Consider the following 27,117-nt stretch of genomic DNA (forward strand, 5'->3'; position numbering starts at 1 on the left):
TGTACCAAAGTGTTCATTGCAGCTCTATTTACAATAGCCAGGACCTGGAAGCAACCCAAGTGTCCATCATCGGATGAATGGATAAAGAAGATGTGGCACATATATACAATGGAATATTACTCAGCCATAAAAAGAAATGAAACTGAGTTATTTGTAGTGAGGTGGATGGACCTAGAGTCTGTCCTACAGAGTGAAGTAAGTCAGAAAGAGAAAGACAAATACCATATGCTAACACATATATATGGAATCTAAGAAGAAAAGTGTCATGAAGAACCTAGGGGCAGGACAGGAATAAAGACACAGACCTACTAGAGAATGGACTTGAGGATACGGGGAGGAGGAAGGGTAAGCTGGGACAAAGTGAGAGAGTGGCATGGACATATATACACTACCAAATGTAAAATAGATAGCTAGTGGGAAGCAGCCGCATAGCACAGGGAGATCAGCTCGGTGTTTTGTGACCACCTGGAGGGGTGGGATAGGGAGGGTGGGAGGGAGGGAGACGCACGCAAGAGGGAGGGGATATGGGAACATATGTATATGTATAACTGATTCACTTTGTTATAAAGCAGAAACTAATACACCATTGTAAAGCAATGATACTCCAATAAAGGTTTTAAAAAAAAATTTCTCTTTCTTAGACCTAGAGCATCCAGCCACCACTACGTGTCATGCAGATGCCTCTTCTTGATCTCCCATTCTGGGGAAGAGTAAGTTGTCATTATGATGCGGAACAGGAAGAGGAGCAGGTAGAATTGGAGTGCAGCCTTTCCCGAGAGACAAGGAGTAGTGTTCCAAAAAGTCAGTGCAAGGCTCTTTTGAAGGGAGGCCAAATGTAATGATGGGGTGGAGTTGAGAAGCAGTGTTAGGACCTAGGAGAAGGGTTTGGGTTCTGAGATGCTGCAAAAGACATTGGTGGCCGTCCACCCCATAGTTACCCTACCCTTCTGACTAATAGAACCCCAGTGTCGTTCAGGCAACAATGTGTACAACCACAGAGTGAGCCACAATTGGCCTAAGCCAAAATGGCGACTCGTTAGCTTGTGATGGGTCAGGACGTGGGCCTGGATCCAGTTCTCTCCAGTGGGACAGAAGATGTCTGCTGGAGCGTTCTGGGAAGGATTTCCTCCAAGATAAAAGAGATTCATGTGATACAAAAGCTCCCTTTGCCATTGTCCTTGTGGCTTCCTGTTGTGGATCTATAATGTGAAGAAGTGATGACTGGAACTGCAACAGACATCTTGCCACCCCTGAAAAAAAACAAAAAACTCAAAAGCCAACATCTAAGGAAGGTTGACTAGAAGGATGAGAAGAGCATGGGTCTTGATGAAGTGTTGATGGACAAACCAACTCTAGGCTGCCCTATATCCTGTTCCCATGAACTAGGGGAAACATCCTGTTTGGTATACAGCTTACGTCTTCCACCTTTAGTGATTCCATCCTTCAAAAAGCACGGTGGGGGTGGAGAATCTAGGGACAAGGCAGTAAGGGAAGTATGGCCTGGTCCATATTCACACCTCTACTGATGCCCATGGAGAAGTGGCGGCATCCTATTGGGATGAGGGGTCCAAGAGTCCTAAACAATGATGAGCAAAAAGATGAGTGGTCACCCTCAGGGCTGCTGGAAGTTGTAGGGGAGTCATTACGGCTCCAGGAAACACTGCCAAACATACAACTCGGAAAGAATTTAAGAGGAAAACATCCTCCTTCCCAGTGGGAGGTGACCTTGAAATATGGGGGAGGGAGGCTGATGGTGCAAGTTGTAAGAAAGTATAAAGTTATTAGCATGCAGTGCTCTACCTATAGAACATGATAAGCCATGCCAGAGAACCTAAGCTTCAGGCATGGTCACCTGAGGAAGAAACATGACGTTTGATCAAAGCCCATTTTGATCAAAAGCATCCTATGTGAGCTAGTTGGTGACTTGCTGGTCTGTGTTAGTTTCTTTTCCTATTTCGACATAAATGTATGTTCTTATTCAGGGCTCATTGGTGGATCACAGTAGGGTCATTTAGGTCCAATTAAACAGTTTGATCTTTTTTTTCCTCTCTCTTTCTCTTGGGCCCCTGCCAATATACTGCCATTTTAATTATGGAAACACTGAGGTCTAAAAAATTATATTAGCCAATTATCTTAGTACGCATGGCAATAACTGGCAGAGCTAAGATATGAACCAAGATCTATGTGTCTTCTTTCCTCCTGTAACATTTTGCCTCTTTGACAATACATTTTAACATAAAAGTTTGTCCAAGGTCAGAGGAGCTCGGATCCAACTTCCTCTTGTTAACTCTTCTCAACCAGGTAACACAAGTCTGCTTATCTGAGGTTTTTTGAGCAATTCCTTAACTTACTTCAATAGCATGCTTTGTGCATAATAGCTGCTCATCACATGATTTGTGGGTATTACTCAGACTTAATGGCAGAAGTTTGTGGCACAACAGAAGGACAGAGATTGGGGGGTTCCTTTATTATTTTCCAAATCATGCCCTTCCTTCCTTCCGTGCTCTAATCATTTCTCGAATACCTCCTATGTGCCATTTACCATAAAGCAGCTCACTACCAGAGATGGTATAAGCTAGTAATGGTTAAGAGCATGGCCTCTGGAGCAAGACTGTTTAGGTTTGAAACTTTGCTCTGTCACTTGCTAGTTGTGTGATCTCCACACACTAGGTTTCACTATCAGTAACCATAAAATAAGTTTATCATAGAACCTACCTCATAATGATGCTATGAGGAATCACGTAGGCAATAAATGTATTATTTGTAGACTAGTACCTAGTAAGCAGCCAGTAGATTTTAAATGTTATTATTCTGTCTACCTGTAACTTGGCCTTGAATAAGAGAGGTCAGCTTCACGTCCCAGTCTCCACCTCCAGACTGGAATCCAAAGCAGTGTGTCCATCTCCCTTCTGCTCCCCTTTATCAAAACCCACCCTCTCTTTCTGCCCACTGTCTTCTGCAGGAAATCCCATTTCCCCCAATACCCCCTTGCTCTTTGTCCCCATTCAGCATCTATCCCCCGAATCAACTGCCAAGGTTCATCCACCCAGAGATCTACGTGGTGACTTCACCACCTAGATCTCAGCCAGTCTTCATCTTTTTCCTGAACTCCAAAAGCACCTGTTGTCAGAGCCCTGTCCTGCCTGCCTATGTGCCAACCTGTTCTGTGGCTGCCTTGTCACATCACACAGACTGTGAGCCATGCCATGGGGTGCAGGGCGTGGGAACATGTCCCATGTCTTCCTCTGAGTTGCTCCCCACACACACCTGTGTACGTAATCAGTGCCCATCAGAGCCTGCTAGATGCCTGGCTAACATCATTCGATCATGCACCTCCCCTCTGATCTTCACTCCGCTCCCACTCTGTCCTAATCACCAAACTCTCCTTCTCTGTCTCTCTCTCCTTTTTGAGGGGGGGCTGCGCTGCGTGGCTTGCAGAATCTTAGTTCCCTGACCAGGGATCGAAGCCGGGCCCCCTGCAGTGGAAGCGTGGAGTCCTAACCACCAGGGAAGTCCCTCCTTCTCTCTGGATGTATCTTTCGTCAGCCCACAGACATGCTCCAGAATCAGCAGACTTTAAAAAAAAAAAAAAAAAAAAGGAAAAGCAAACCAAGAACTCTTCCTTAACAACACATCCCTTTCCAACTCCTGTTCCATTTCTCTGCTTTTGTCTATAGCCAACCTGATTGAAAAACTTGACTATTCTTGTCTCCGGTGACTCCCAGACTTTTTGACCATGACCCACAGTAAGAAATGCATTTTACGAAGCCGCCCAGGGCACACACACTCAGTGTGTAAGCACACACACTCTCACACAAGCACCCACACTCAAACACATGCACTGGCATACACACAGTCACACATAAACACACATATGAAATAGAAACAAACATTTCAGAAAACATTACTCATGGAATATACACTGAGATTTTCTATTCCATTCAATGCTATGTTATGCCATTTCATTAAAAAAAAAAAAACAACTGGCTTCTATAGACTGAATGTGTCCCCCCACCCTACCTGCTGCCACCAAATTCCTATGTTGAGACCTAATCCCCAATGTGATGAGATTTGGAGGTGGGGGCTTTGAGAGGTGATTAGGTCATGAGGGTGGAGCTCTCGGGAATGGGATTAGTGTCTTTTTTGTTGTTTTTTTTTACATCTTTATTGGAGTATAATTGCTTTACAATGGTGTGTTAGTTTCTGCTTTATGACAGAGTGAATCAGTTATACATATGTTCCCATATCTGTTCCCTCTTGTGGCTCCCTCCCTCCCACCCTCCCTATCCCACCCCTCTAGGTGGTCACAAAGCACCGAACTGATCTCCCTATGCTATGCGGCTGCTTCCCACTAGCTATCTATTTTATGTTTGGTAGTGTATATATGTCCATGCCACTCTCTCGCTTTGTCACAGCTTACCCTTCCCCCTCCCCATGTCCTCAAGTCCATTCTCTAGTAAGTCTGTGTCTTTATTCCTGTCTTACCCCTAGGTTCTTCATGACATTTTTTTTCTTAGATTCCATATATATGTGTTAGCATACGGTATTTGTCTTTCTCTTTCTGACTTACTTCACTCTGTATGACAGACCGGGATTAGTGTCTTTATAGCAGAAGCTTGAGAGAGCTCCCTCACTTCTTCCTCGGGGTGTGGAAGGCATCTTCTCCATTTGAGAAGACAACTGTATACCAGGAGGTGGCCCCTCACCAGACACTGACTCTGCCAGCGCCTTGATCTCAGAAGTCCAGCCTCCAGAACTGTGAGAAATAAATTTCTGTTGTTTATAAGCCACCCAGTTAATGGCATTTTTCTTGTAACAGCCTGAACAGACTAAGACCCTGGCCTAAACTGTTGCTCTACTTCATTTCTCCTATTAACTTTTTTTTTTTAATTCTATTTTATTTTATTTTTATTATTATTTTGCGGTACACGGGCCTCTCACTGTTGTGGCCTCTGCCGCTGCAGAGCACAGGCTCCGGACGCGCAGGCTCAGCGGCCATGGCTCACGGGCCCAGCCGCTCCGCGGCACGTGGGATCCTCCCGGACCGGGGCGCGAACCCGCGTCCCCCGCATCGGCAGGCGGACTCTCAACCACCGCGCCACCAGGGAAGCCCCCTATTAACTTTTTGACATTGAGAAATGTTTAAATATATTAAAGTTCAAAGGACAGTATAATAAACTTCGTTGTTACCACTTAGAATTTACAAATGTTAACACTGTCATATGTCCTTCAGATTTAAAAACATGTCCCCTACACTCCCACCTCCCATTTCCCTTTCTTCCTCTCTGGAGGCAGGAATTGGGTTTTTATCCTGTCTGTGTTCTTAAACTTCTACTAAATCTATGTGCATCTACAACAAGATGTATTTTTTTCTAAGTATTTGAAAATTTTGTATTTCACATTTGTTTTGGGTTTTTAATTCATGTGAATTTTTGCATATGATGTGAGCTCAGGATCAAAAGTGTACATAATTTTGGAGAGACAGTTGTCCCAACATCCTTTTTCGATGTGCAAGGTTTTGTGTATTGGTTCTGTTTCTGGGGCATTTATTCTTTAATTTCCTTCCGTTTGGCCTACACTCATGTCTCAAATAAAACTGGTCTTCTCAGGGTCCCTGATGATTTCTATCTAGACAGATAGTTTGTATTCTCATCTTGAATGCCTTTTTTTTTTTAATTTATTATTTTTATTTTTGGCCGTGTTGTGTCTTCATTGCTACGCACAGGCCTTCTCTAGTTGTGGCGAGTGGGTGCTACTCTTAGTTGTGGTGTGTGGGTTTCTCATTGCAGTGGCTTCTCTTCTTGTGGAGCAAAGGCTCTAGGCACGTGGGCCTCAGTAGTTGTGGCTCGCAGGCTCCAGAGCACAGGTTCAGTAGTTGTGGCGCACGGGCTTAGTTGCTCCGCGGCATGTGGGATCTTCCTGGACCAGGGCTTGAACCCATGTCCCCTGTATTGGCAGGCGGATTCCCAACCACTTTGCCACCAAGGAAGCCCCTTGACTGCCTTTTTTAAAGTTTCGGGAGAACTGGCATCCCTCTACTTCTTTACCTCTATGACAACCTACTTCCGCTGGCTTTCCTCCTACCATGAGCGCTGCTTCCTTTCCACCTCCTTCTCAGGTGCCCTCTACTCTATCCAGTCCCAGCACAAGCTCCTCCTTCTCCAACCCTTCGTTGGCTTAAACAAAAGTACACAAATGATACACAAATACGTTGTTTCCAAAGTAGAGAAATAAAGCAAGGCAGATCCATAAGAGAAACATAAAATATCCCTTTTTTTATTACTCATCACCTGCTTCCCCACAGAGGCACATGGACTGTTGGGTGTGGGCAGCTGAGGATGTGAGCTGCCCCACTATCCACTCTCCCCTTTATCTTCTGTAATCGAACCACCCAGAAGTCAGATTACACTGAAATGTAAAGGTTTTGCTTCCTTTAAGTAGGGTTGTTGATTAATCAGACCTGGAGTTATTTTAGAGACAGCACGGTGCATGTGCAAGATGGGAACCCACATCTCCAGGATGAGCCTGGAACGAAGAATCTTTAGTCTACGGAACTCAAAGAATAGAAATGTTGCCACCGGAGCCCTTTACGAAGCCAGAAGTCCTTCAATAAAGAAAAGTCAGCTTCCAGCAGCACTGAGTAACTTGATTACCATAGATGGACTGATTCCAGACTAGCCAATCAGCTTCCAAGTTTGAAATTCCCCTAACTGGTTAAATTTCACCCTCGACTCTGGATAGGGGAGAGATAGCTCTGAGCTCTGCTTCCTGTCCCCTTGCCAGTCGACCTAGCAATCAAGCTTTCTTTTATCACAAGCCAGTGCCCTGGTATTGGCTTCAGTGCATGCTGGGCAGCAAGCCCTTGCTGGGTAACAAGGTTTCCCTCCCTCACAGCTGTGTGCAGCTCTGTGACTGAGTTCTGGCTCACGGTGGAGAAGTTCAATTTGTGTGTACAACTGCAGGGATGTTCCCTCAGAGAAAAAGACATGCCCTTCTCCTCATCTTTGCTCCTTTCTACTGTTTGGTTGCCAGAGCCAGAGCAGCCCCCTGGGACCCTCCAATACATGGGATTTTTTTCCCACACCAAGCAACTTTGCATCGCCAGCTGGGAGTTCTACAGTTCAACTCAACGCTGACACTATTGGCGTGGAGATGGAGTCAGCTGCCAGGAGTCAAGGCTCAGCCCCACCAGACTTCAGATGCCAATTCCAAGTGCAGCTTCTCACCTGTGCTTCTGACCAAGAGGCTGTGAATCGGAGGTTCCTACAACACCCTCCTCAGTTTCCATTAACTTGCTAGAGTGGCTCACAGAACTCAGGAAACCAGTTTACTTACTAGATTATCGATTTATTATGAAAGAATAGAACTCAGGAACAACCAGATGGAAGAGTTGCACAGAACAAGTTATGTATGAAGGGGCACGGATCTTCCAGGCTCTCAGTCACTCTCCCAGCACCTCCATGGGTTTAGCAACCCAGAAGCTTTCTAAACCCTGTCCTCCTGGGCTTTTAGGAAGGCTTCATTACGTAGGTATGGCTGATTAAATCATTTGCCATTGGTGATTGCATTCAATCTCTAGCCCCTTTCCCCTCCCCAAAGGTGTGGATGGAACTGAAAACTCTAACCGTTTAATCATGTGGTAGGTTCCACTTGCCCCCAGCCCCCATTTTTTTTCTTGGCTGCATTGGGTCTTCATTGCTGCGTGCCAGGTTTCTCTAGTTGCAGCCAGCGGGGGCTACTCTTCGTTGCGGTGTGCGGGCTTCTAATTGTGGTGGCTTGTTATGGAGAATGGGCTGTAGGTGCACGGGCTTCAGTAGTTGTGGCGTGTAGGCTCAGTAGTTGTGGCACACAGGCTTAGTTGCTCCACGGCATGTGGGATCTTCCGGGACCAGGGATCGAACCTGTGTCCCCTGCATTGGCAGGCGGAGTCTTAACCACCACACCACCAGGGAAGTCCCTGGCCCCCATTCTTAAGTGCTTTCTGGAAGTCACCTCATTAACATAAACTCAGGTGTTGTTGAAAGATGTTTGTTATGGATAACAAGACACCTTTACCTGTCTTATCACTTAGGAAATTCTGAGGGTTTTAGGAGCTCTGTGCCAGAAAGGGGAACAAAGACCAAATACATATTTCTTATTATAAATGACAATATCACAGACCCTAGAGTGGGAGCTGCCTGTTGAGGGAGACAGGAAGACCCAGAGATGCTGTTCTAAACCCATCCTTGTATATAGGAGAGGAATGTGAGTATTGTTGTAAACCTTCTGTTATTTGGGATTTTCCCTCACACCCAAAATTGACCTAGCTCAAGCTAGATATCCTTTAGGATCTTTATTAATAAATATATCTTTTCTTTTCCATGAATGAATTCATGTATGGGTCTGTGGCTGGCTTTTTGTTGTTGTTGTTGTTGCAGAGCACAGACTCTGGACGCGCAGGCTCAGCGGCCATGGCTCACAGGCCCAGCCGCTCTGCGGCATGTGGGATCGTCCCAGACCGGGTCACGAACCCGTGTCCCCTGCATCGGCAGGTGGACTCCCAACCACTGCGCCACCAGGGAAGCCCTGTGGCTATCTTTTTTACTGAACAATACAGTACGCTCCTCCATCCTCCTCACCTCCCACATTTAATTCATTCCTACAACCTGTGGATCCTTTTAGCCCTCGCCCTCTCTGTACCCTCACTGCCACTCCCCTAGTCCAAGCCACCATAATTTTTTTAGTTCCTTTTTTTTAACAGGGCTGGGTCTTTGTTGTTGTTGTTGGCTGAGAGGCTTGTGAGATCTTAGTTCCCCGACCCGGGATCAAACCTGCGCCCTCAACAGTGGCAGTGAAAGCACTGAGTCCTCACCACTGGACTGCCAGGGAATTCCCCCACCGTAATTTCTAAGTGTTGCTAACTGATCATTCTGCTTCCACTCTTGCCTATAGGTAAAACCAGTTTATTCTTCAACCCATTCACCTTGTGTTCAGGATGATTTTCTAAAAATCACAAGTCATGTCAAGCCATATTAAAAGCCCTTCTGAAAAAAATGAACAAACAAACCCTTCTGTACTTCCTGTCCCATGTAGAATGAAACTGAAGCCCTTTAACAGGGCTACGAAGCTGGGAGAGATTTGCTCTGCCCATCCTCTGACTCCCATTTCTTTTTAACGTCATCGTGTCTCTTGGTTCCTTTCTCCATTGTTATGCCCTTTGCAGACTCCTAAGTCATCTGGAACATCCCTTCCACAATATGTGCCCCACTGGTGCCTGATATCTGCTAAAATGTCACCTCCTTAAAGAGGCTTTCCCTGGCTAGCTTTGCACTCTATTTCCCTTATAGCCCTCATCACAATTTGTAATTTTATATGCATCTGTTCATTGACTTGTCTCTGCCTCTCCTGCTGGACTGTAAGCTTCCAAGACCAAGGACCCTGTCTGTTTCAAGTATCACTCCATCCTCAGGAACAACCAGAGATCCAGACACACAGAAGGCACTCAGAAAATACTTGTTCAATGAAAGAACCCTGACTTAGAGTTAAGAAACCTTGGTTCAAGTACCATCTTTACTGCTTACAGGCCATGCCACCTTGGGGAAATCAATCAACTTTCAGAGCCTATGTGGAACATGGGGAAAATGAAGCCTGCCCTGGTTATCTCATGGGGTTGATGTGAAAATCAAATGGGATGAGGTAAGGTAAAAATTTTAAACTCTGAACAAATGTGAGGGGTTGATTTGATGTTAAGGTGAGGAAAACTTATGTGGGAACTTAGAATGAGGACCTACTTTCTCAAATACCTGTGTGTAAAATAGGCCTCTGCAAACCAGTCTGTCCAAGGCCTTGTTAATAATTAATAACTGTTCATTCCTGGTCACTTCCCCCAATTATACAGCTTGAAAAGGAAGGTTTTCTTGGAATACAAACTCTAGCACTACTTACGCCATCAATCCCAGTAAATGAGTCCTTTTGAATTAAGAATGAGGAGTTTAGTGGCAGCTGCTCGTTGACAGTTTCTTGCTAAGAACAATAAAACCTCAGCTCTCTCGCCCCTTGATCTGCTTTGCTTAGTTTGTTGGTGATTGCTGGGGTGTGGTATTTACAGAAAAGTTTAGAAAAGTGCAGGAGGTGGCCTGTCCTTTCGCATTGGATGCCTACGTGGTGTAAATAATCCTCTTTTAATCACAGTCTAAACATGGTCCTAAAACAAGATGTTTGTGCCAAAAAGAATTCCAGGAGGCATTACCCTGATGGTGGGGGGTTTGGAGGGGGGAGTAGGGATGAGTGGCTTAAATAATAGAATCATCAGCCCCACTGGGCTTGGGCAGGGGGTGGGGTGCACACTTTTGTTGTGTGGATTACCAAAGAATGAATTAAAACTTCACTTTTCTTTTTAATAATCACCTTACTCTAATAGTACTTTTGCCATTTAAACTATAAAGAATGTCGTCCTGTTTTCTCCCTTGCAACACATCTATACAAACACATTGGATTTTTTAAAAAATATTTTATTGGGGGATAATTTTAGATTTCTACAAAAGCTGCAAGGATAGTACAGAGAGTTCCCGTATAATCACTTATCTTCCCTCATGTTACCACCTTACCTTACCACAGTACATTTGTCACAGTTAAAAAACCAATATTGGCACATGACTGTTATCAACTAAAGTCAGTGCTCTATTCAGATTGCCTTAGTTTTTACCTAATGTCCTTTTTCTGTCCCAGGATCTCATTTGGTTGGGATTGTTTTTTTGTTCGTTTTGATTTGTTTGAATTTTTCTAAAATTTTTATTTTATATTGGAGTATGGTTGATTTACAATGTTGTGTTAGTTTCAGGTGTATAGCTAAGTGATTTAGTTGTACATAAACATATATCTATCCTTTTTCAAATTCTTTTCCCACTTAGGTTATTAGACAATATTGAGTTCCCTGTGCTATACAGTAGGTCCTTATTGGTTATCTATTTTAAATACAGCAGTGTGTACATGTCAATCCCAAACTCCCAATTTATCCCTCCCCCCCCACCTCCCCCCGATTGGGATTGTTTTTGCATCAGCATCAAAAAGTCATTTTTAAAAATTTTAAAGTAAAACCATAAACTTAAAATCAAGGAAACCTTTTTCTTTTTGGAGAGTGTAAAGTTGCGGACTTACAGGTCTTTACCAGGAAAACCATTTCTATAATTATTTAATATTGTCTTTCCAAATTCAGATTGTGGGACTCCAGCTAAAGACACTCTTTAAAGGAAAGCATGAATATCTACCCAAAGGACCCCATGTAGAACCTGCTGTTGGTAGTGGGGTGGGGAGAAGGGGAGGAGACTTGGCTTCTATGGTGCCTTTGCCCCTAGTGGAAAAAGAATGTGCTGGAGTCTCTGCCATCTGGGTAATTAGGTGAAAGTTACTCAGCCTCAGTTTCCCACTCTGTCACACGCAGGTATTGATGTTTCCACGGAGAGCTGTAGTAAAGGTTAGATGCAAACGAAATGGAAGCTTTAGCAATATGCCCAGCACACTAGGACTCAGTAGCCATTACTGTTATTCTTTTATGTTTAAAGAAAGAGAATGAGGCATTTTGGAAATGTTTACTTAGTGGCTGCTTGTTTCAATTTATTGCCACTGAATAAAAACGTCCTATAACATCACTGTCCACAAACACACCCAGAAACATTGCTCCTTCTGCTCTTCGTGGTATGTCTTTCTGGAAACAAAACAGTATATGGTTTCCTCTTCCTACCCCATAAATATAATACCATGCTTCAAGACTTGGGGCAAATTTCTCCACAGAACCCACTAAATGCTGGGAAAAGGGGATAACCAGAAGATCATTTGTCATGGTGATTAAAGGAAGTAATGAATATAAAATGCTAATCCCCACATCTAGCATGTAGTATGGTCTGAAATAATAATAATTAATAATAGCTTTTCTTTGAGATAGTGGCAGTGAGAATGGAAAGAAGAGCAGAAAATCTACTAAGGACTTACATACCAGGACAGGCCTTAGAGGGTGATCCCTTGTATGGAACGGATGAGAGAGGGAGAGGTCAGGAATGGCACTTGTCTCTAATTTTTGAGCAAGAGAGATGAAGGCATTCACGGAGTTAGGGGAAGACTTGGGTGGGTGGTTTTTTAATTGTTGTTTTTTGGGGTGTTTTTGGTTTTGTTTCTGCTTTGTTTGAATGGAGTGTTGCAACTAGAAGACTTGCCCTTGGTCCTGGGCATGTGGAATTTAACAAGTTCTTGGGACATTCAAGGGCAGATATCCAAAGACTGCTGCTTATCTGGATCTGGAGCTGAGGAAAGAGATGTTTGAGTGCCAGGTTGGGGTTCACCATCAAACAGATGTTAGCTGGAGTCAGAGAGGAGAAGATCACCAGGGTAGCTCGTGGAGAAAGCAGCAGCAAGGGCTAAGGATAAAGAGAAACATCTGTGTTAAGGGGAATGAGCCACAGAATGAGCCTTTGCCAGCTCGAGGGCCTGAGAGACATCCGGCAGTAGCTAGAGGGAACAGAAGAGGAGATTTTCTAGGGTACGTTTGGAGGAAGGGATAAAGTTGATCGTGTGTCAATACTGATACTACTGAGGTGCTACTGAGAAAGGTGGGTGCTACTGAGAAAGGTGGGCTGAAGATGGATAGAGAAGGGATTCCTGGAGGGAAGGGAAGAGTTGACAGAGGAGGGAGGGAACTGAGGACCTGTGGACGGCACAGGTGTGGTTGCAGCTAAATTTTTAAGTGGAGTGGTACTAACTTGGCCAAATAGTTTCCTCCCATCTCTCCCCTAGTAAAGCACTGCATATGTTTAAATGATGAGCTCTCAAGGTGTGATCTGGGGACCCTGGAAGTCCCCAAGACCCTTCCATAACTGTACAGTGGTGTTTTCTGTACAGTAGGGATGGCATGTGCAATGGTGTCTCCTCTGACGGCTAATGGAACATGTGCTTGTATAATCTTGTGCTTCTTAGAATTTTCTAAGGTGGTGAATTTAGATTTATGTGCATTTTAGTGATTAACTTCGTTTTTTTTTTTTCTCAGTACTTCTGCTGTGCTTTTACAGCTCTCTTCACTTATACCTGCTATGACATCTGTAACCTCATTATCACCCAGTAAATTGCTATTTCGAAATTCCCAAATTTTCCTTGCGCCTGTGCAGAAACACAAGAGGTGCACATGGTTGTCTTGTTTAGCAATACGATTTTTAAATATTTTTGAAAATGTTCTACACTGTAAGATTTTGCCAAAAACTGCTATTATTTTAGAATTTTATATTTTATTTAAAAATAAAAGAAAATGTGCCATATGCTTTTCTTATATGAAGGGTGAATTGTTGGCTATTGAAAGGGAGACTAGAAGAGTCACTTTCTCAACCCATAGCTGCACTATTTCTAAAGATGCTAAAACAGATAAAAGTGACATATCAGAGTTCATGGAAGGCAGGAATATACTGCCCCTCCCCCCAATAAACAAAAACAAAAGCTGGATGAAACTGCAAAAAAGAAGGAAAATATGTTAAAATTTAATTGATGTAATAATTTACCTTTATTGTCTTACACAACAGACCGTTTGGGGATAGTATTATGGTTCCGGTTAAATTGTACTATTATTCTGAGACCAATCATTCAGAGTTTAAAGAAAGGAATTGAATTGCATTTTTAAAACAAAGATGTGAGGCACTCTTTAAAAATTAAAAATTGTTACAGGGCTTCCCTGATGGCGCAGTGGTTGAGAATCTGCCTGCCAATGCAGGGGACACGGGTTTGAGCCCTGGTCTGGGAATATCCCACATGCCGCGGAGCAACTGGGCCCGTGAGCCACAACTACTGAGCCTGCGCGTCTGGAGCCTGTGCTCCGCAACAAGAGAGGCCGCGACAGCGAGAGGCCCGTGCACCGCGATGAAGAGTGGCCCCCCGCTCGCCGCAACTAGAGAAAGCCCTCGCACAGAAACGAAGACCCAGCACAGCCATAAATTAATTAATTGAAAAAATTAAAATGTTACAGATTTTCAGACTAGAAATGGAAAGGCCGCTAAAGCATCTCACAGAGTAAGTTAGCATCTTGCATTAGCTAAGGAAGTACACGCAGCAGCTGAGAGACTAATTAAAACAGCTGACAATGCTGAACACCTGCTGAATGAACAGTCAGTAAAAGAAGTCATGATGGCGCCACTTCCCAATAATAGAGTAACTAATCAAATACAGTTAATAAATCGTCTGCAAAACTGTAATTTTGCTTTGGAAATGGACAAATCTGCAAAAGTGCCCGGACATTCTATTCTGTTTGTATTTGTTTAGTATTCACAACAGCTAATCGTCAAAGAAGACGATGTGTTGACATTTTTAGGGCATTTTTAGCGCACAATCGGTTGTCGGTACAACTACTGGCACCTTGGCACAAATCAAGGCAGGGGTGCTAAACTGCGCCCGTGGTCATTGCATTTTCTGCTGCCTCCTGCCCACAGACAGCCAGTTTCACTTACGAATGTGGTTGGTGGGGCAGGAAAAATTATTAATGTTATCAAATGTCAATGCTTAAGTATATAATATATAATCCTTTTACTACTATGTATGATGACATGAGAAGTGTGCATAAAGCACTCCTGCATCGTGAAATGTGATGGTGATTTCAAGGAAAAGCCCTTTGCGATTCGACTAGCCACATTTTTCATGGAACTCCATTTTTACTTGAAAGAATGATGGATAGAAAGACTATGGTTTCAGACTTGGGTATCTTGTAGACATTTTCTCAAAAATGAATGAAGTGAGCCTTTCACTTGAAGAAAAAATTATAGCATTTGTCCCCATAATAAAATTAGAGTTTTCAAATAAAAACTTACATTTTGGAAAACTTGTATCTGCCACCATGAGCTTGACAGCTCCTCAACTCTTAAAACTTCTATGATGAGATGTGTGATATTAACAAATGTGATGTTTGATAATATATGGAAAGTGTCCATGTTTAGAATATTGACATTACCCAGGGAACCAATGTTTTCCAAATGACCAGTGCATGATGTTACAAAATCAAATATGGGTAAAATACCCATTCAAACTGCAAGACAGACCAATGGACTTTAATGTAACGTAGTTGAAAAGTTCATTGATAAGAATTTAGATTTCAAATTGCTACTAAGCTTTAAAAAACTACCACTCATCAAGTTTTGCTATTGTACCAAAGAAGAGCCACAGTCATCTAAGGTTAATCAAATACTGCTCATTTCCATTTGCATATTTGTATGAAGCCAAGTTTTCTACAGATAGGAGAATTCAGCTGTCTCCTATTAAGCCAATCATTAAAGAGTTTTGCAGAAATGTAAAGCAACGCCACTCCTCTTTCTAATTGTTTTGTTTTGTATATATACTTATCTTTCGTAAAGTATGGTATTTGTATGGATATTTAACAAAATTGTTTTAAAATGAAGTAATAAGTATTTAAATTTTTTCTCAGCCTTAATTTCTTATACCAAAAATATCGATAGATAAAACGCACAGAAACAAAAAAGTGTTTTAGATATTCAGTGATTTTTAAGAGTGTAAAGAGGTTTTTTAACATCACAGTTTGTGGCTCACTGGTTTAGACCTCAGGGAGGAGAGCTGGTAGTTCGAGAGATTTAGGTGGATGAGAAAGGTTTTTAAATAGCCAATGATTCTTTTTTTTTAATTTGGATTTCTTTTTCTTTTTAATTAATTATTTATATTTTATATTTGGCTGCATTGGGTCTTCATTGCTGCCTGCGGGCTTTCTCTAGTTGGGGTGAGCGGGGGCTACTCTTCGTTGCGGTGTGAGGGCTTCTCATTGCGGTGGCTTCTCTTGTTGCCAAGCACAGGCTCTAGACGCTCGGGCTTCAGTAGTTGTGGCACACGGGCTCAGTAGTTGTGGTTCACGGGCTCTAGAGTGCAGGCTTAGTAGTTGTGGTGCCTGGGCTTAGTTGCTCCACGGCACGTGGGATCTTCCCGGACAAGGGCTTGAATTTATGTCCCCTGCGTTGGCACGCAGATTCTTAACCACTATGCCACCAGGGAAATCCCTAAATAGCCATTGATTTTTTTCTCATAACTTCAGAATATTAAAAAACATAAAGCTCTATTAAGAGTGCCTATTCAAAAACTATACAAATCAGGGCTTCCCTGGTGGCACAGTGGTTGAGAGTCCGCCTGCCGATGCAGGGGACACGGGTTCGTGCCCTGGTCGGGGAAGATCCCACATGCCGCAGAAAGGCTGGGCCCGTGAGCCATGGCCGCTGAGCCTGCGCGTCCGGAGCCTGTGCTCCGCAACAGGAGAGGCCACAACAGTGAGAGGCCCACACACCACAAAAAAAAAAAAAAAAAATATATATATATATATATATATATAAATCAATTTTCACTGCAAAGTAAAGGAGCTGTTACAGTGGAGGATTACTGGACTGAATGTCAATATTATGACATAGTATGAGTGTGTTTTGTGTTTGGTAATTGCAATCATTGTTGCTTTTGTTGTGGTCATCCATTTACAATGCTTGATGTCAGTCTATTTATCTCTTGTAAAAATAAAATACAGTGTGTGTGTGTGTGTGTGTGTGTGTGTGTGTGTGTGTGAAAATAAATAAATAAATGCATACATACCAAAAAAAAAAAAAAAAGAGTGCCTATTGGTTGGAGTTTGGTTAAATGAGTTTTTACCAGTTTAGTCAAGGAAGGAGGGTGGTGTATTAGAGTTAGATGCACCTGAATTTGAATTCTGGCTGAGGTAAGCATGGGGAAATTACCAAAACTCCTAGCCTCAGTTTGTCCATCTGTATTGTGGGATAATAATATCTACCTTAGGGCTTCCCTGGTGGCGCAGTGGTTGAGAGTCCGCCTGCCGATGCAGGGGACGCGGGTTCGTGCCCCGGTCCGGGAGGATCCCACGTGCCGCGGAGCGGCTGGGCCCGTGAGCCGTGGCCGCTGAGCCTGCGCGTCCGGAGCCTGTGCTCTGAAACGGGAGAGGCCACAGCAGTGAGAGGCCCGCGTACCGGAAAAAAAAAAAAAAAAAAAAAAAAAAAAAAAATAATATCTACCTTAGATGGGTTATTGTGAGGATAAAACTTCATGTAAATCTTCACTACTTAAAGTGTGTTCTGTGGACCAACAAGGGGTTAGCAACGCTAAATAAATACCCAGAGCTCTGAATCATGATCTACATTTTGATGAGATCCCCAGGTGGTCTTATGCTCATTAAAGTCAGAGAAGCACTGATGTGTAAGGCACCTAGCAGAATGCCTGCCTGCCACATAATAAGTGTTCAATAAAAATTCTTTCTTTGTTGTATTTATTATTCTTCAGCTTATAACTATTTTAGTCTTTTGGACTAAAGTAATTGGTTTGATTTCTTTTTTTTTAATTAATTAATTTATTTATTTTTGGCTGTGTTGGGTCTTCGTTGCTGCACACGGGCTTTCTCTAGTTGCAGTGAGCAGGGGCTATTCTTCTTTGCGGTGCACGGGCTTCTCATTGTGGTGGCTCTTCTTGTTGCGGAGCACAGGCTCTAGAGCACAGGCTCGGTAGTTGTGGCACACGGGCTTCGTTGCTCCGTGGCATGTGGGATCTTCCTGGACCAGGGCTCGAACCCATGTCCCCTGCATTGGCAGGTGGATTCTTAACCACTGTGCCACCAGGGAAGCCCAATTGGTTTGATTTTTAAAAACACATCTGACCAGTTAATTTAGTGTTTTTCTTTTACTTTATTATCAGGCTAAGTAATCCTTCAACTTTCAGACCTATGGTCTAGAATCTAGAGTGTCTCTGTCCCTCCTTTTAATTAATTTATTTATTCAACACATATCAAACACCTAATGCATGTCAGGGACTATGCATGACACTAGGAAAACAGTATGCAAAACGAACATGATTCTCACCCTTGTGACGCTCAGCTAAAATTGGCACTAAAATGAGCCAAAATGTGCCATTTGTAATTCTCAAGAAGTAAAGCTTTGTGCATATGGGGGAGTAGCATACATTTTTTAAAAACCTCCAGAGTATATTTTTTTCCTTTTCTGGGTTTTCTTAACTTTTATTAATACAGAAAAAAACTTTATTTACATGACACAATACTTCTTGGTTTGAATTTTACATTGCCTTATGATAATATTGCTTACCTCAGGGAATTCCCTGGTGGCCTAGTGGTTAAGATTCCGGGCTTTCACTGCCATGGCCTGGGTTCAATCCCTGTTTAGGGAACTGAGATCCTGCAAGCCGCACCGTGTGGTGTGGCAAAGGAAAAAAAAAAAAAAAATATATATATATATATATATATATATATATATATATATATATATATTGCTTACCTCAGATTTTTTTCACTTGCCTGCCATAATTTTGACCATTGCTGGATTTTAAAATCTGCTAACATGGGAGTTATTTTTCCAATACTGAAATATTACTGAAATTCTGCACCCATTGAACAACCCCCTATTTCCCTGTGACCCCAGCCCTTGGCAACTGCAATTCTACTTTCTGTTTCTATGAGTTTGACTACGTTAGATACCTCATATAATTGCAATCATATAGTATTTGCCTTTTTATTACTAGCTTATTTCACTTAGCATATGTCCTCAAAGTTTATTCATGTTGACAGGATAACATGTGACAGGATTTCTTTCCTTTTTAAGGTGGAATAATATTCCATCGTGTGTGTTTACCACTTTATCTATTCACCCATCGATGGACATTTGGGTTGTGGAAGCTATTGTGAATAATGGGAATGACGTGAACATGAATATCTCTTGGCTATTGTAAATAATGCTGGAACGCACACGAGTGTGCCACTAGAGTACTTTGATGTAGACACAAATCCATCCCCATGCCTGAAAATAGTTCTCGACTCTAAGTAATAACTGCAGGCTTGAGCTGGCAGAGAGGGAAGTGTGGGCCATTTCTGGCCAGGATTCCATCCCTGGTTATCTCTCTGGGCAACAGCAGAGGGAAGGAGAAAATAGCCTGAATCAGAGCAGAGAGGGTTTCCTGTCTGAAAGATTGTATGCCTACCATATGCAGGACACCATGCTAACACTTTCATATATACTGAGGGGGAAATGTGGGAGATTTCTTGAATTCAGATAACTATGATAATTAAGATAATTTTCCCCCCAAATTCCCATGACAATGAAAACAGTGATTGCCAGTGTCAGGAATGGGCCCAGGAAGGCAGGATATCAGGACCTTAGCATGGAGAGGGCTTGTGTTATTTGAACAAAGAGAGTTGAGAATAGAATATATTCAAATTTCAAATATAACGCAAGCTATTGAAATTTAAGCTTAACAACTTTTTTTCCCGGCTGTTGGGGTGTGGGTTAGGACAATAAACAAATGTGTTATGTGGCTGATGTGGCAGAGATCAGTCTCTGAAAGAGCACAGAGCCCTTGCCAGGGTTCTAACCTGATGTTCTTTACTGGTTGCTGGTTAAATAAATCATTTCTGCTGAAAGTTAGTCTTTAAAGAACTTCAGTTTCACTGGGGAGCCCCAGAGTCTGTATCTGGGCTCCCAAGTCCTGCCTGTAGATGTCATTCCTATTAAAATCAGTTCACACACAGAAGTCAAAACCACCTTTGGGCTTCCCTGGGGACTAGGAAATATGCCTTCAAGGAGGGAAAGAAAAACCATTGCAAAGTTGAACCACTTAAACTGACTTTCATTGTTGTCTTCTATTCCATCATTTCAGTCCTTAGAGTAGGGGAGAAGGATCATCACAGACTCAACTTGTTGACATCACTTGACTGGAGCTATTTTACTTGTAACCATAGCAAAATTGGCTATTTTATGGTACAGGGAAGCAGAAAAGGCACTGGCCCGAGAGTCAGAGATGGGTTCTAGTTCTAGCTTGTCCTCTAACTAGTTGGGTGCTTTAGACAAGTGCCTTCCTCTCTTGAATATGAGCATACCTTCTGTAAATTCCAGCAGCACTTGGATTAGAATAGCTCCATTCCTTGCACTAGAATAGCTCTAACGTTCTGTAAGTTAGGGATAACACTTGATCATTGTGTGCATCCTACTTTTTATTTGGCATTTGTTCATTTGATACATATATACATATATAAAAATCTGTACATGGTAAAAATACAAAATAAGTATTTTTTTATAAGTTACTCAATTAAACAGCTACCTTTTTAAAGTTTAAAAACCATTGCAAGAAAAGAGAGAAGGAAATCTAGTCAGTCCTTTATATCATTCACAATAAACTTGGTATAAAATATCCATACAAGTGTACAAAATAGTGTACAGTTCACAAAAGCTGTGCAAAGACAGCAAAGTTCTATGAAAAAAAAAATCAAAGAGGCTTGTGGGTCTCTCTCTGTTCACATCATGCCCAGTGCTCAGTGAAACCTCCCCAGAAATAATAAAAGGGCACAAGGTAGAGTGCTTGGTGCATATACTATGCATGCAGAAATAGTAAAGAAAAGTCTTTAAAACACACACTCGAAATAGAGGCCGACTCTTCCTCCCATTTAGAGAACTCACTTCTTTGCCCAGAGAGCGGTTGGAATATGACACATAGAAAAGACTCAATATTTATGTGGTACCTTAGACCAGAAGGCACGGGTAGATTTTTTTTTTTTTCTTTTTTGAAATTCTTGAGCTTTCTAAGGGCATTGCTACGGGAAGACTGGGTTACCAGTGTCTGGAGTTGGGCAAGAGGCCCTCGCTACCTAAGGTGGGGAGGTGGAGGGATCTAGGAAGTCAGGGGTCTTGAAGTTATATGCTTGATGTTGTGACTCGTATCTCGGTTTCCTACTTCAGAAAAGGTTTCTTACCTTATAGGGTTGTTGCTGCTGTAGACCAGCAGGGCCTGGCTCACAGCTAAACCCGGGCTGGGAGAGTGAACACCCCACTGTGTTGAAAATACCTTGCAATAAGGAAGCTAAACAGGGGCCCTCGCGGCAAAGTTAAGGCTGGGACCAAGACCTAAATTTAACTTATGCGGAGAGGGCTGTTGGTAGGTGGTGTGGGGCAAGGGAATGTCGTTGGGGGGCAATGGAAGGGGCCAGGGTGCCCTCGACGACGCGACAGTTCTACAGCGGGGAGCGGCAGCGTCTGCGCAGCGCGGGCAAGTGAACACGCACCGAATCCCACCTCTTCAATTTCAAAGCACTTATAATCGGTACCCCGGGCGCGGGAGGGCTTCTAAGACACGTTGATCTCCTCCTCCTCAGCCTCCTCATCCTCCTCAGAGTCGGAGAAGTCCGAAGGTTTGTCGGGGCTGCCAGAGTGCGCGGGCGAGTGGGGCAGCGGCCCTTCCAGGCGCGGGTCCCGCAGGTGCCGAGGGTCGGGGGACGGGTGATGATAGACCAGGCGGTGGCGGAGGCTGCGCGGGCCCTCGTCCTGGTCGTCGTCGTCGTCCCCAGGACCCTTCTGGCCCACGTCGCTGAGGTCCGGGTGCGGATTGAGTTTGGTGGGAAGGGTCTGCTCGCGGCAGCCCCCGCTAGACAGGAGCTCGCGCTCCTTGGAGTTCCGCCACTTCATGCGTCGGTTCTGGAACCAGATTTTCACCTGGGGCGAGAGGGGTGAGAGCAGGGGAGAAGCAGCGGTTAGCGCAGAACCCCCGCCACCGCCCCAAGTGGGTGGGAAGGAGGCCCTCTCCTTCCTCTCTTTGCCGGCTCCCCACCCAGTAAAGTGAGTTCGGACCGGAAGTGGCCCTTACCCTACCCCCACCAGCTCGGCTGCACGCACCTCTCGCCCTTTCTTCCGGCACCTGGCCCAGGTGGGCGGGGGTGGGGGAGACGCTGGGCCCGGGAGAGACGGGGTGGCGAGAGTAGCGGGCTATCGCGAGAAGCCTCCGTGAAGCTGGCTCGTGCACTTACTCCCTCTCTAGACCTTACCGCGTCTGTACAATGGGACCTAGGTGGTTTCAGAGAACCTTCCCGTTCGTACGATGCGTGGGGGGAGGGGCTCTGGGGAGACTGCCCTCACCTGTGAGTCTTTCAAGCCCAGCTTGGACGCCAGCTTCTTGCGGTCGGGCTTGCTGATGTACTTCTGCTTCTGGAACATTTTCTCCAGCGCCTTGCGCTGCACGTCGGAGAACACGGCTCGACGCAGCATGCCCCTACGAGGCTTGCCGCGAGCGGCCAGTGGCCAGGAGAAGGTCCCCGGGATGGGCACGACGCTGGAGGACGCTGCGGAGGCCAGGGGTGCGAGGTGAGTGAGTGGGCGGTGGCCCGCCCGGGCCGTGGCGTCCGCCCCATCATTGCGGCCTCCTTAGGTTTTTCTCTCTGATCCCTTCATCTCTTTAAAGCTCTCCTTTTTCTCCGCCTGGAGAATAGGCTACGAACCTACAAACCTGCGAGAGTGAAAGGCGCTTTCTGCCCAAATAACTTTCCCTTTCAACCGTGCAAACCCGGATTAGGTAAAACCACGGAAACACAGAAAAGACCCCCCACAATAGCCTATTTCGTTTTTCCATTCAACGATCTCAGGGAAACTAACTTGCGTGCGTCAGCTAATATAGCTGCAGAAAAAAGTAAATTGTAAAAATAAAGTAGCCAGCCACTGGGTTCCCCCCTAAGCTTTTAACACGTTTGTGGCTTTTGCATTCTTTAGATGAAAATGAGGTGATTTACTGATTTGACAGAGAGGAGAAAATCCGCTTTGGATTTTTTATGTTTTGAAAAATCCAATCAGTATTCATCTTTTTTTATATTAATCTTTCCTCCCCTCCCCCACAAAACGTAAAGAATTCGGCCAGAATACATGAAAAGTGGCAGCTAATTAGCACATTGACCGCTTCCCAATGGGTATTGGCATGATAAAAGGGGGGAGAGTTTCGCTTTAAGGGAGAAAAAAAATCCAAAAGAAACAGAGACTCTAATGAAGCGTGAATGGTAATTGTGTAGTAATGAACTAACAGAAAAAGACTGAGGACAAGCAGCGAAAGCCATATATTACTGGGACAAAAGAGATTTACACTTTCAAACTAAACACAACTGCAGGCCAAGACCAGTGGGAGAATACTGATGGCAGAGGCTTCTCTTCCCCGAATCATTTTCATTAAATGGACATGAAAAGCTATTTATAAAGCTCGGGTTGTTTTTGTTACAGCATTGAGATGGGGGAGAAAGGGAGCAAATTCCATTATCAGCAGTAGCATGAATGGTGAGGGGGGGTGAATTCTCTCTCCCCCTTTCAAAAATCAATTGCTTGTTTCTTTCGCTGATATTTGGAAGTGCTGTCGAGGTTCTACCCATCCCCCACCGACCATGCCCAGTCTCTCTTCCCTTTATAAGAGTTCCTGTCTCCTTAATCTTGACCAGCTGCAGAGTTTTTGAGCCATAGTTTGCGTCACCACTGGGATTCCAGGATGAAAACGTCCTGGAACCTGTTCAAGGTGTTTCTCCTTTAAACCGGGACCCAATTATGGGCTTCCCTCCGACTTAATTTACGAGCTCTAGGATCTTTAAAACGGTATGGCGGTGGGGGGACGGTATGAGAAAGAGTTTGGGAAATCAGGTAGGAAATAGAAGGTTGGGGTTGTGGGAGGATCTAGTCCCCCTCCCCCTGGGCGACCCCAGGCATCCCACACAAGAGGGCACCCCATGTGGTCTTGTGAAAAGCCTGAAGCCCTGAATGAGTCTTAAAGAGAAATTAGCCCCGGCTGGTAGGTGTCTCTCCGCGGCTTGGAGGGGCGAGGGTTGGTCTGTGTGTGGCTGCCCGGAGGAGCTGACCAATTGGTCATGGTGCTGAAACCTTTGTGGGGAATCGTGGCCAAGTGCACTGACTCTGTGGGAAAACGGCGGCCTGAAGGGATGCCAACAGCTCCTCGCCGGGAAGGGAACCGCCTCAAATTTGGACCATGACAATTCCTGCTAATTTGTAGAGCAGGGAATTGGTGCAAAGTGTCAAGCAGTCACTGCTTGTGCTAAATAGGGCATCAAATTGGCGCGACGGATTCGTGAATGTTGTACGCCTTGCAACCTCTGAACCGGAGCGTAACCCCGTGAGGTGGACGGAGAAATATGGCTTCGGGGCAGGGAGCGACGGAGTGGGGCTGGGGCGACGCCCAGCCTCCTGAAAGGAAGGGGGATGAGACCTACCTGGGAAATAAGAAGATCTGATGAAAGGCTGGAAGGAGCCTTCCAAGTAGGGAAAGGCGAAGGTCTTGGGAGGGACACTCTGGAGCAAGGCGGGGGATGTTTCTGGGAGAGAGTGAGGAAAGGAGGAACAGAAGGAGGGAGACAGAAAGGGAATTTGATTAAGTACATGATTATTGTACAGCACAGTGAATACACGACATGATTAACCTTTCGGCTGGTTTCAAAGGCATCTTACTCAGTGTACTGACACTGTAAAGTAAAACTTTCCCTAACACTGTCTCTATCTGTGGAACCCCCTCCCCCAGTAGTCCTCAGAGTCCCCCCCCGCATGTCATCCTAGGCACTAACGAGATAGAAGAACTGATGGGGATGGGGAGAAAAGAATTGCAGACCGATAATACTTGCTAAGGTAGTAAATATATTGTCTTGGGTTAAAAAAAAACTGGCTTTCAGAAGCTCAAGGACAGAAACGCAGACGTCCAGGGGCGTGCGCGCAATTTCACTGCGCCAGGGAACTGTGCGGCGCTCGGACTGTAGGTGTTCAAATTCATTCTGAGGGTGGGGCGAACCTGGAGGCTTCCCGGGAATCGTCTGAACCTAAGTCTCACATTGCTTGACAGTGGGGCCTCGGGGATCTTGCGTACGTGTGTGCACTGCTGTGAGCGTGGGTACCCGCTGCGTATGGGAAACTGAGGCCATAAGGACTCTGCATCTAGACCGGCCCCTTAGCGTTTTGCTTTCACTTACCAGTTCTGGGCGCCGAAGAAAGGATGGCGTTCACTCCAAACTTCAGAAACGTGGGCTCGCTGGCAGGGGAGACGGCCGTCTGTGGTGAGCCGCCCCGCCGGCCGCCTGGACCCGGGGAGCCCAGGTACGAGGCGCCTGTGTCTGTGAGAGCCGCAGGGGCCCCCTGCCTAGGGGGCGACATGCTGGCGGTGGGCACGCTGCGGGGCAGGTAGGCTGGGGGTCGGCTGATGCGGATCAGATCCTCCACCAGGAAGCTCGAGTGGCCGGAAAATGCCGACTGCAGGGACTGGGGCAATGTTAAGGTGGGCGTGGGGCGCAAGAGGCTGGGGTACCCGGCTGGGGGCGCGAGGAGGCCGGGGAACATCATGTTAGGCGAGGGGCGGGCGGAAAAACCCTTCTTCCAGTGGCCAGAGGGTAAATGCTGGGCTTCCCGCCCCTCCCGCCCTCTCTCTTGGGCTTAGCAAACGTCTTCTAGTAACGATCCCACTTGGGTGTCTGCGAGTCCTCCGCGGTCCTCCCGTTGAGGTGATGGTTTTATAGTGGCCCGCCCGTTAACGCGTTTTGAAAAGTGACAGCTCTGACAATGAAGTTCAACAAAGTTCTCCACTCGAGCTTCATTCGCTGGAGGCTCTGGGCGCGCTGATTGGCGCAGGGGTGCAATTTATGATTGGATTAGTCTTCATAAGCATGGCCCGCACAATGGGCTGGCAACAAAGGCTGGCGCGCATCAATTCTGCGTGTCGACCGCCTCTTTGCAATACAGTGGTCCCCCAAAGCTCTCGCCGGGAGTTTTTGTTCGGAAGCAACACCCGGGCTAATTAAATGCCTATTTAGAAGTTTCAGATGACATCTTGCCTCATAGAAAAGGAATTATTTAAAGAATGCACTAAATTTATTTGCAGCTCCCCTGCTGAGCCTGGAAAATAAATCAATAAATATTCATAGAAATTCATCTCCAGGCAATCAGTAAAATAATCCTCCCCCCTTGTGGGGAGGGCAATGGAAAATTTCAAGTCAGTGAACATGAAAATATACTCCCTCTTCGGTCTCTGCCCTGTACATTACTCCAGCTGAGGCATAAAGCAGATGTGATGGGTGGGTTAAATAAATGTGGGGTAGGGGAGTGCCCTTCTAACAACCCAGGGAGACTTGAAATTGATGCTTTGGGGCTATTGGATGTGCGTCCCTAGGGTTGGAGGGGGGGGTGGTCTTGATTTATTTCATGTTGGGAAACTAATTGAGATCGAGAGAGTTAGTGGGTACCTGAATAGTAATATGACCCTCCTGCAAACTCCCAGCAACTTAGAAAATGACTTTCAGCGACGTATCTTTATAAGTGTCACTGAGGAACGAACGGCAGTTCACCCGGGGGAGGATCAGAGAGCAGCATCGAAAAGGGGCAAGGGAGCCGGATTCCATTCCCAAGGGCTTACCTCTGCTGGAGGCTGCCTCAGACAAGGACACCTGGACACTGTGGGTGCCCTGCTGGCTCTTTTCTAACCTCTACAAGCCCTCGGCAGTTTCAGTAGAAACTCACAGCCTGGACTTTTAAAACCACAGCAGCGAAGGTTGGGATTTGTCCTGAGAGAGTCCTACCCATTGTGGGCGCTTAACCCGGCCAAAGTTTTGCTGCTTCCTCATCAACTGCAATGTACAAACACATGAAAACAGCACGATGGACGCGGTTCCCAAAAATGTTGGTCCCCATGAGGAAAGACGATTCTTACTTAATTTGGTGCCTCAAATGAGAATCCTCCTGTAGACAGTACTGTGTTTTCTGCTGGGTTGGGGCTGGGGTGGCGCTGAGCCTCAATTCCGTTTCTCGGCTCGGCTAGATAACAGATGTGTAAAATGTCCCATTCATTTCTTTAGTGTGGCTGAACCTCCCCAAAGAGAAGTGTGCAGCCCGCCAGGCCGCCCTGATCCTATTAACCATGAACTAACTGTCACCTTCAGCTGGTTTTCCTTTTTTGCTTTTTAACACAAAGCTTTCTCAAAAATCTTATTAACCAGCTTTATTTCTCTCGATGGTTTTGTTCAGGGCGTTTTGTGTTGATGATCTCCATGTCGCTGCTTTAACCATTCAGTAAAAGTGCATCTGCGATTTATATCACATTAAACCAGAAATGGAGCCCGCTAAAGCTCTCCCTCGATTCAGATTAAAAAGTTATTTAGGTCGGGCTCTGGAGCCGAATTAATGCTCTAACATGACGCAAGTACGGAGTTTCTGAGCCCAAGACTGTTTATGGAGGCATTCTGGGCAGCAGGCCCTGGAAAACCACTAACGAAAGAACAGCTGTTAAATAAGTGGCTATTTCAATATGGGAAATGCGTTGCTCAAGTTAACTGGA

The 27,117-nt window shown here is 45.0% G+C and overlaps 1 protein-coding gene across 1 annotated transcript; it reads right to left on the reverse strand.

The window, feature by feature from the left end:
• Positions 1-20,563: 20,563 nt before the first annotated feature.
• On the reverse strand, positions 20,564-25,412 carry DBX1 (developing brain homeobox 1). Its single transcript, XM_032641479.1, has 4 exons — positions 24,767-25,412; positions 24,020-24,121; positions 21,903-22,105; positions 20,564-21,482 (listed from the first exon to the last, which is right to left on the reverse strand). Exons 1-4 carry the CDS (start codon positions 25,131-25,133, stop codon positions 21,117-21,119), a joined length of 1,038 nt encoding a protein of 345 aa, XP_032497370.1. The 5' UTR covers positions 25,134-25,412; the 3' UTR covers positions 20,564-21,116.
• Positions 25,413-27,117: the final 1,705 nt, after the last annotated feature.

The sequence above is a fragment of the Phocoena sinus genome, chromosome 8, assembly GCF_008692025.1.
Source record: "Phocoena sinus isolate mPhoSin1 chromosome 8, mPhoSin1.pri, whole genome shotgun sequence".
NCBI classification, from domain to species: Eukaryota; Metazoa; Chordata; class Mammalia; order Artiodactyla; family Phocoenidae; genus Phocoena; species Phocoena sinus.

What these genes read in the sequence shown, in the direction of transcription:
- DBX1 (XM_032641479.1), bottom strand. Translation starts at nt 25,133, where the DNA reads ATGATGTTCCCCGGCCTCCTCGCGCCCCCAGCCGGGTACCCCAGCCTC. An exon ending in TTCTTCGGCGCCCAGAACTG is followed by an intron (nt 24,122 to 24,766) that starts GTAAGTGAAAGC and finishes ACTCTCTCCCAG; the next exon opens with AAACATCCCCCGCCTTGCTC. An exon ending in TGGGCTTGAAAGACTCACAG is followed by an intron (nt 21,483 to 21,902) that starts GTGAGGGCAGTC and finishes CTCTCGCCCCAG; the next exon opens with GTGAAAATCTGGTTCCAGAA.